Consider the following 9,825-nt stretch of genomic DNA (forward strand, 5'->3'; position numbering starts at 1 on the left):
CAGCCTAAGCAAGAGCGAGACCCCACCTCTACTAAAAATAGAAAGAAATTATATGGACAGCTAAAAATATATATATAGAAAAAATTAGCCGGGCATGGTGGCGCATGCCTGTAGTCCCAGCTACTCGGGAGGCTGAGACAGGAGGATCGCTTGAGCTCAGGAGTTTGAGGTTGCTGTGAGCTAGGCTGACGCCACGGCACTCACTCTAGCCTGGGCAACAGAGTGAGACTCTGTCTCAAAAAAAAAAAAAAAAAAAAAAAAAACTACAATGAGATAGCATCTCACACCAGTTAAAATGGCTTTTATCAAAAGAGATTGTTCTATAATCTCTATGGAGAACAGTATGGACTTTCCTCAAAAAACTAATAGAACTACCATATGACCCAGTAATCCCACTGCTGGGTATATATCCAAGGGAGGGGAATTCAGTATATTGAAAAGATATCTGCACTACCATGTTTATTGCAGCACTGTTCACAATAGCCAAGATTTGGAATCAATTTATGTGCCTTTCCATCCACAGACAAACAGATAAAGAAATTGTGGCATAATACATGTACACAATGGAATATTATATAGACACAAAAAGAATGAAATCCTACCATTTGCAATAACATGGATGGAACTGGAGAACATTACGTGAAGTGAAATAAACCAAGCACAGAAAGACAAATCTCACATGTTCTCACTCATGTGTGGGAGCTAAATATAAAAAATAATTGATCTTATGAAGATAAAGAGTAGAATGATGGTTACCAGAGGCTGAGAAGGGTAGTAAGCACTGTGGGGGAAGTCGGGATGGCTAATAAGTATAAAATTATAGATAGATAAAATGAACATTTGATAGCACAACAAAGTGACTATAAACAATAAATTAGGCTATATTTTAACTAAAAGAGTGGAAATGGAATGTTCCTAACACAAAGAAATGATAAATGCTTCAGATGATGTATACCTTAATTATCTTGATTTGATTAATTTACATTGTATGCGTGTATCAAAACATCACATGTACCCTATAAAATTATGCAAATATTATTTCTCCATAATAACTAAAAATTTAAAAAATAATTTAAAACTATTTTTTTAAAAAAGGAATATAGAGAGGGCAGGATTTGCTGGGTGGAAAATAAAACTGTTTCTTATCACAAGCATCTCTAGCCAAAATAAATAAATATGTAACCAGCCTGAGGCTGGGATCAAATCCAGATTGTGCCTGTCAGGATATGGTTGTAAGATCCTTTGTTAAGAAGTCTGTGAAGATGATGTTGATTCCTAAAAACATCTAAACTGTACCACAGGACTTCTAGGAATATTACGGGTGTTGTCCTACAGCGGCTGGATGTGTCCAAATTAGCAGTGATTAGGTCTAGAGAGGAAGATGTATCTCAAAAATAATTGTGGATGAGGCTTATAATAATACAAATCATCTTACAGCCATTTATTTGGAGAAAGGCAAATACCCAAACATTCCAAGGACTGCTGGACACAGTGTCTGAGTTGATATTGCCATTCAGGGATGAAAGCATGAAGGAGTCATGAAATTCTGGCCCAGGTATGATTCATAATAAGATCTCTGATTTATGTGATCTGTGATCTTTGCATCTACCTAGTGATTATTTCTTCAATCCCCAAATGCATGATTAGAATAGATATATTAATGACACATTTCATCCCACTGACTATACTGGGACCTTAGAATTATTATTAGGTCATAAATATTATTAATTTTACTTCCAAATGTACCTTCAAAATCCATCTACTTCTCTTTACCTTCACTGCCCTATCCTAGTCAAGATACTGCTGTCTCACCTGGGGTTACTGTTGTCACTGCACATCTAATTTACTTACTTTTTTTTGTCATATTTACTCTTGTCTCCACATTGCTTCTATGCCTGAATTATCCTTAAAAACTTTCAGTGCTTCATATTATTTTAGCATAAATTTGCTTGCAAGTCTCTGGCCTCTATGACTTCAACAGCATCATCTCACACTATATCCCATGTTCCACCACATCTTGGAAGTTCCCGCCACATTTACCCTCTGTTATTGTAATACTTTGAATAGGCCATGATCCCTTTCATTTAAGCATTTTAAAATTTCTAAAATACTTCCCCTCTCCATTCACCAAACATACACCATAGTTAACTTCTACTCAAACATTTGGCCTCAGTAAAAACTCGTATTTATTCTTGATAGCCTCTTCTGACAAGATAGATTATATGCTCTCATATAACAGGGTTCTTATGCTTTAAAATATTTAGTTCAGTCTATAATTATATGTTTGCTTGATTTTTCACATATTATTCTACCTCTCTAGATCACAATTTCCATGAGAACAGGGACCATGACTTTTTTTGATCACGTTATGCCTACCCTGTTTTCTAAACACAGTAGAAACTCAAAATGTTTATTTTTGAATGAATAAATACTTTCTCTTTTAAAAATATTTGAAGAAACCTCCTGATCACAGAATTTAGAATTCCCTTAATTTTTGTGCTTAAGAACAATTCAAATACTCTAACAAAATTTCCTACACATTATAGGCTCATCTTGATTTTATAAATGAAGATGTTTTTCTGTTTATATAAATCCTCAGGTCACTTTAATAGGAAATATTTCTCTGAGTTAATTTACTTTCTTTTCTATTGGGATCTGACACCCTAGAAATTCAGCTCTCTATAGGCCTTTTTTCTCCTCATATCTCCAGAGGAGGTCTATTATCCTTAGATCACGGAGATGCTTACTACTCTCCATAAATTCCAGAAGTTCATAATATCTTTACCATATCTCAGCTAAGAACACATCCTCATCTCATGTAAAGCCTTCTTTCTCATAAAGTTCTGTCTTTTCCCAATAGGTAACTCCTGCCATTGCCGGGCCCCCAGACTGAGAGTCTCTGCTCATAATCATGGTAAGTGCTAAATCCTTCACATGGTCTCATTGGCTAAATCCCAGAGCATCTGATGCCTTGTCCTAAACTTTATGTTGTTTAGGCAATATACTGCAAATGAGATTGACTCTTCCCTCTGCTCTAGCTCTAGAGCTTTGCAGAATCTTTTCGAAAAAGGTTGAGGTTAGAATTAGAAAATATCAGGCTCCTATGGTGCACTAGAAGTCATCTTGTCTATAAAAGTCCTGCCAGATTATTTTCAAGATTAATATGTTAACTGTTTTACATACCAGTGTCACATTCTATGTCATGCTCAAATTTAATTACAAAAATATTAAAAACAATTATTCCTCTTAACTATATAATACATATATCAGGAAAAAACATTTTATAAAATGAGACAGCATTAAAAATAAAAGGTTACATAATATGAGGATGTAGAGTAATAAATGAGCATTTGGCAAAAAATTTCAGGCCGTGTATACTAAAAAGGATTACACAATATCAAGTTCTCATTATAAAGATATTGTGCTAAAACTCCTTCAGAATTCTCTAAAAGGCCAAAATAAAACTATATTTATCTCCAACCATGTTTGTGCCTTTTATTCAGTTAATTTTGCTATTGATACATTTAGATGATTTTACTTTTCATCAAATTATATTCACTATTAAAGAAGCATGATTTGTTCCATTATTAGGCAGTATATGTTTTTTCAAAAATAGAGGTAGCAAGAAATATCTGAAAGGAAATACATTTAGTTGTCAATAAGAATCTTCTGATGGTGATACACAAAAGAATTTTATTTTTTCCAGATTTTTTCTGTATTTAATTGTAATTATATCAAGAATAAACCTATAACTAATATAAGTAATTCCTAGCATCCTGCCTTAAAGATATCATTTTAAAAACTTGACATATTAGCAATCCAGTTTTTTTTCTCTTTCTCATAAACCTGCAAGAGCTCCCACCATAGCAAAAATATTGAGAATGATATATCTTGAAAAATCAATAATTTTAGTACAGAATAAATATGTGTGTCTGAAGTGTAGGATACAAAGAAGTTGAAAGAAAAGATGATACTCAACTGGGTTTGTGTCAAATCTTAGAATGCCTTATTCACACATAAAGATGTTTGGACTTTATTTGAAAGAAAGTGTGATGGCATGAATTATGCCAAGCAAAGGAGTACCAGTTTTTGAAAGATCAGATTGTTGGCAGAAAATAAGTATGAAAAAATAAAAGACAATTGTTCCAGGCAGTTACAGAAGCAGTAGGACTAAGGAGAAGGGGTGCATAAGTGACATAAAGGAAACCTCCAGAAGAAGGAAGCAATTGTTTGTGGCAAGGGCAGGCTGGTTTGCTAGTTTCAGGCATGGCTGGTAGGGCAACCACATGGAATAAAAAGCACTAGGAAAACAGCAGAGTTTAATGATAGGTAATGACTCTAATTTATAACATGATTCTGAGCATTTCAAGAGTTTCTTCCATACTATGGACAAGTAATTTTTGTTTAAGAAATAGGATAAAATTGATGTTCAATGGGTATAAAGTTTCAGTTATACGAGATGAATAAGTTTTAGAGATCTGCTGTAAAAGAGTGTGCATATAGTTAAAAATACTGTATTGAGCATTAAAAATGTAAAAGACTAGATCTAAAATAATGTTCTTACCACAATAATAAAAAAAAGATGTTATTACTTGTACCTAAATCCTATATTTATATGCATTTATAGGTTCTCTAAGATTTAAGTATTAAAAATAAACTAAGGTATATCTCTACTGTATGCCTTCTTGAATTGAAAAATTCAGCCATGATCACTTCTTTTTAAGCTATTGCAACCTACTCAGAAGTGTGCACAAAGCAAAATATCAAAGAAAAGCTATCCCTATCGCAATCTGCAACATGGTTTATTTCTCCACATCTTTACAGGTTCATGGAAACAAATTTCTAAAAAGTTATGTAGAACAATAATGGACTTCTATATGAACTTGAAATGATGCAGCTTCAAATTTTCAACTCCCATAATTTAACATTTTAAAAAATGTAGTTATCATTAGTTAACATGCAACTGATTAAACCGACATTGAAACAAATATGAAGAAAACACATTTGCTGGATTCCACAAAATTTCAAAAAATATATAGAAACATCTAGGAAACAAAACAGAATCATACTTGTATCGCGGTTCCAACCTGGGATATATAAGGACAATACAAATAGAGATTTCAGATTCATGATGAAATTTCCCTGGATAGTCAAAACAGATAACTGTGACTTTTAAGTTTATTTTCACTTCTAAAGCCATAGAACTTCCTTGTTATTTATCTTAAATTACTAAAACAGATGGACTGACAAACTGATTTTGTTATAGCACCAAACTATTGATATATGAAGAGAGTTTCAAAATAATATTTAATGATGATTATGCTCAGAGAAAGCAACTTTGGAAAACATTTTTTCTCATAGGAAAACATGTCTGCATCTCTCAAAGCCTCCAATAGCTCCAAATCCCAGGTCTCTGAATTCATCCTGCTGGGACTCCCAGGCATTCACAGCTGGCAACACTGGCTATCCTTGCCACTGGCACTACTCTATCTCTCAGCAATCGGGGCAAATATCCTCATCCTCATCACCATCTGCCAGGACCCTTCTCTGCAGCAGCCCATGTACCTTTTCCTAGGCATCCTCTCTGTGGTGGACATGGGCCTGGCCACCACCATCATGCCCAAGATCCTGGCCATCTTCTGGTTTGACGCCAAGGTCATCAGCCTCCCTGAGTGCTTTGCTCAGATTTATGCCATTCACTGCTTTGTTGGCATGGAGTCTGGTATCTTCCTCTGCATGGCTTTTGACAGATACGTGGCTATTTGTCACCCTCTTCGCTACCCATCAATTGTCACCAATTCCTTAATCTTAAAAGCTACCCTGTTCATGGTGCTCAGAAATGGCTTGTTTGTCATTCCAGTGCCGGTACTTGCTGCTCAACGTAATTATTGCTCCAGGAATGAAATTGAGCATTGTCTGTGCTCTAACCTTGGGGTCACAAGCCTGGCTTGTGATGACAGGAGGCCAAACAGCATTTGCCAGTTGGTTCTGGCATGGCTTGGAATGGGGAGTGATCTGAGTCTTATTATACTGTCATATACTTTGATTCTGCGGTCTGTGCTTAGACTGAACTCGGCTGAAGCTGCATCCAAGGCTCTGAGCACTTGTAGCTCCCATCTCATCCTCATCCTCTTCTTCTACACTGCTGTTGTAGTGGTTTCTGTAACCCACCTGGCAGAGATGAAGGCCACTTTGATTCCAGTTCTACTCAATGTGCTGCACAACATCGTCCCCCCTTCCCTAAACCCTATAGTTTATGCACTTAGGACCAGAGAACTTAGGGCAGGCTTTCAAAAAGTGCTTTGTTTGGGTTTACAAAAGAAATAAGACATTAGATATCTTCTACATGATGTACATAAACTTTGGATTCTTCTAAACAGCATAATAGAATTTGAAAGAAGGTAGAGTAAGTGAAGGCCTTTGAGATTACCTATTTAGATTTGTACATAAATAATTGTAGATGCTTCTAAAAAGACATACAAGAGAAAAACCATTCACAGTAGCTCAAACTATTGACAAAAACTAAATATATTAATATACATGAGACTATAACCACTCAAAAGGGATCAAAACACAGAACTACTTATTTATATCTATCTCCTAAAATATAAACAAATATAGTAACAAACACTTATATACACACATTCACATAGTCAACAAAGTAAATAGGTCTGGGGCATGAATTGCCGGTCATGTCTGCACATTGTTAGCTATTACTTGGAAGTGTAGTCAGTCTGTCTGAACTAGTATCTCTCTAGTAATATGGAATTCATAGGCAGGAAAAGAAAATAATTTAAACAAAACTAAGCCAGATCATGATGAGGTTTTATGTAGAATATGAGATGACCCAGTTTGCACAGACAGAACCCAAAAGATACTAGAGCCACAAAGATCTGATGTTTTCTTCCATCTGCCTCCCCAGATGTGCTCTCTGACTTTCTGCACTGCTCTGCACTCTGTAGGGCTGACCTTCATATACTGTAAACTCAAGATTCTTTATCTTTGGGCATTCAGTTAAATTGAGCCAATGGGATACAGTGGCATGAGTTTACAGTGCAAGGGGGGAGAGACATTGGGTTACTTATTCTTCAGGGTCCTGACTGGATATGGTCCTTACAGCATTTCTCAGGCAGCCCACCTGCTACAGCTACAGCTCACATGACTACTAGTCACATGACTTAATAGTTACATGACTATTGAGTGACACTCTTTTTTTTTTTCCTCTCCCCTTCGGGCTAAGGGAGTGATAAAAGTTTTGTGATATTAGTCTCTGGGTGTCCAGCAACCATTACTTTTCAACATCCATTTTGTTTCATTAACCCCACCTACCGCTCATTCATTAACTTCATTAACTTCTCTCCAGACTCACATTTGTGTGTGACTTTTGTTTCTTGCTGAGACACTGCTTAACCCTGAGTGACTCTCCCTTTATTTCTACTGCAAGCACCTCTCCTCTGCCTACCACTCTGCTACTGCTATTACAGCCATACAAGGATGCAGGCAGTTTGAGAAAGTGAGAAAGAGATCTTTAGAGGGACAGAAATGAAAAAGCCTACAAAGAAGGAGGCAGGTATAGCATTTGTATCCCTGTAACAAATGCTACCCTGAAAATTTTCTTCTTTTTTTCATGATATTAATCAACAAACAGCAAAAATAGGTCTTAACCTATTGTCGTGTATTTCAATCTGATCCAAGCTGCTTTCCGTTGGGCCCATGCTTAGAGCTTATCATTACTAGCTGGGATCTTTTCTAGGATATCTCCTAAATATGAATTTTAATTTGAGTGGAAGCTGTACCAGACACTAGAAGTCTATTGCACATTGCATACTGTCGCTCATCTTCCAATGAGGCCAGTTCTATCAGTTCTCAAGTATATTGAATATAATGTGAAGGATTTTTATTTTCATCTGGCTTTCTGTACAAACTTGATTTTTTTTTCATTCAAAGATTAATAAAGAGATAAGATCAAATGCCCTGTGGACTCACAAAAATACTTTCTATAATAACAATATACTTCAGGACATTAGGATAATTTAAGAAAACATATGCTTGATATTTTCTATAAAGTTACAAAGGGTAGTATTTCTATTAAATAAATATTACCATGATAAGTAGGCAGTTTACTGAAATAAAACCAAGATGACATGATATCCAGTGGAGAAAAAAAAAAAAAACTTGCACATTACTGTCTAGCAAAATTGAAAATTTCAGGGATTTTTAACTCTTATATGTCCCTTCAAGAGAATCTGATATGGGGAGCATTGTTGACAAACAGTGTCTGACTTCTATATCTTTGAAAATGACTTGACATTTACACAAAGATCGTCCATCCCTTGGCTGCCCCTGCCAATGACTGGACACTGCAAGACAACTTGAGTGCAGCCATTCTGGCCAGAAGCAGGACTCCTTCAGTGGTCAAGCTAGGCATGGAGACTCCCCACTGGCTTGGCCGAGGCTTTCTAAGAACTGCACTGAGCACTGATGCTTTTCTTAGGCAATCTTTCCTCTCTTCTCTCTTTTCACAGGTGTCAGAGATGTATCATGGTCTAAAGACTCTCTTCCCCTTCTCCTGCCTCTTTGTCCTATGCATTTCATATGTGTTTTCCCCAGTAAACCCATTGGGTGAATAATTCTATCCAGCTGTCTGCTTCTCAGGGGACTACAATCAACACAGGTCATAACAGGAGTGGAATGACACAATGTGGGGGACAGTTTGCCTTTACACAAGTGGTGACCTAATGGCCGAAGATTTCACCAATGATGATATAGAAAACTGTCTCTGTGAAGGTAGATGCTCTTGCTATTGCAATCACTTTAGGCATTTGAAAGATATGGAGAGAGTGGGGGTTAACAATGGATAGGATGGTGGAATTGACTAATTATTACTATGTTACATTGAGACCACATAGAGCAATAATGAGAAAAAGAAGGCAGCTAACAAACACAAAAATTAAGTGGGATACACTGCAAAGCTTGCAAACAGACTCTTACCTCCTGGAGCAAAAAGGGTAACAGCTGAGGAGTAAAGTTGGGCATGAAAATTGAGTCTCAAAACTCATTAGTTGTTTAGTTTGAAAAATCTGGCACTATGAAACGTAGGATATGGATATCTGGAAGGATACTCCTGAGGATTTTATTTGCAAACTGGTCCACGTCTTCACTTATTGCATGAGAGCTGACCCTACCCTTATTTAGGAAGACACTGAAGAAACTTCCCCCATACAAGGCTATGGTTACTGCCCTCTCCAGATTGCCAGGCTGGTAACTAAAGTTAAATTCCAGTGTGTTTATATCATATATGAGCTACAATAAATAAAAAGTGTGTATTGTAAGAAGTCAGGGGTTAGAAATTAAGGGTGCTTAATCAAGAGGATGAGAGCATAAGAAATAAGAAAATATTAATAGAAAATAAGAATGTATTGAATTGAGGAAATTTCTGTGGACAGTGTTGAACACTCTGGTAAGAACTCCAGGAGATGGATCAAACTCACTGCTAGAGTGACTCTTTGGAGCCTGGAGAAGATGATGGAGGAGGAAGAGTCAGTGGAAATGTCTGAGTTGGCCTGGCAGCTGGTGAGGAAGCAATGCAGAGCTGAAGGAAGAGAGAACACTGGAACTGACATTAGGTGAGGCCAGAAGAGTCATCAGAGAATTACATTCTATGAGAGGGCCTAGAAAACACAGCATTCAATAAGGAACACACTAGTGAGAGGGACACTAAAATATTCAGGTGTGATTGTCCTCTCCAGATCAGATGTGAGAGTAGGAGAGGCAGGCAGAGAGCTGGGCTGGTTAGTAGCTTGTGGGGGTGATAGAGCCTTTAAG

General features: G+C 36.6%; 1 protein-coding gene across 1 annotated transcript; it reads left to right on the plus strand.

Annotated features, from left to right (window-relative positions):
- Positions 1–5,367: 5,367 nt before the first annotated feature.
- On the plus strand, positions 5,368–6,327 carry LOC138384145 (olfactory receptor 56B1-like). The gene has a single exon (XM_069469420.1). It carries the CDS (start codon positions 5,368–5,370, stop codon positions 6,325–6,327), a length of 960 nt encoding a protein of 319 aa, XP_069325521.1.
- The last annotated feature ends 3,498 nt before the right edge of the window (positions 6,328–9,825 follow it).

This window comes from Eulemur rufifrons, chromosome 6 (assembly GCF_041146395.1).
Source record: "Eulemur rufifrons isolate Redbay chromosome 6, OSU_ERuf_1, whole genome shotgun sequence".
NCBI lineage: Eukaryota > Metazoa > Chordata > Mammalia > Primates > Lemuridae > Eulemur > Eulemur rufifrons.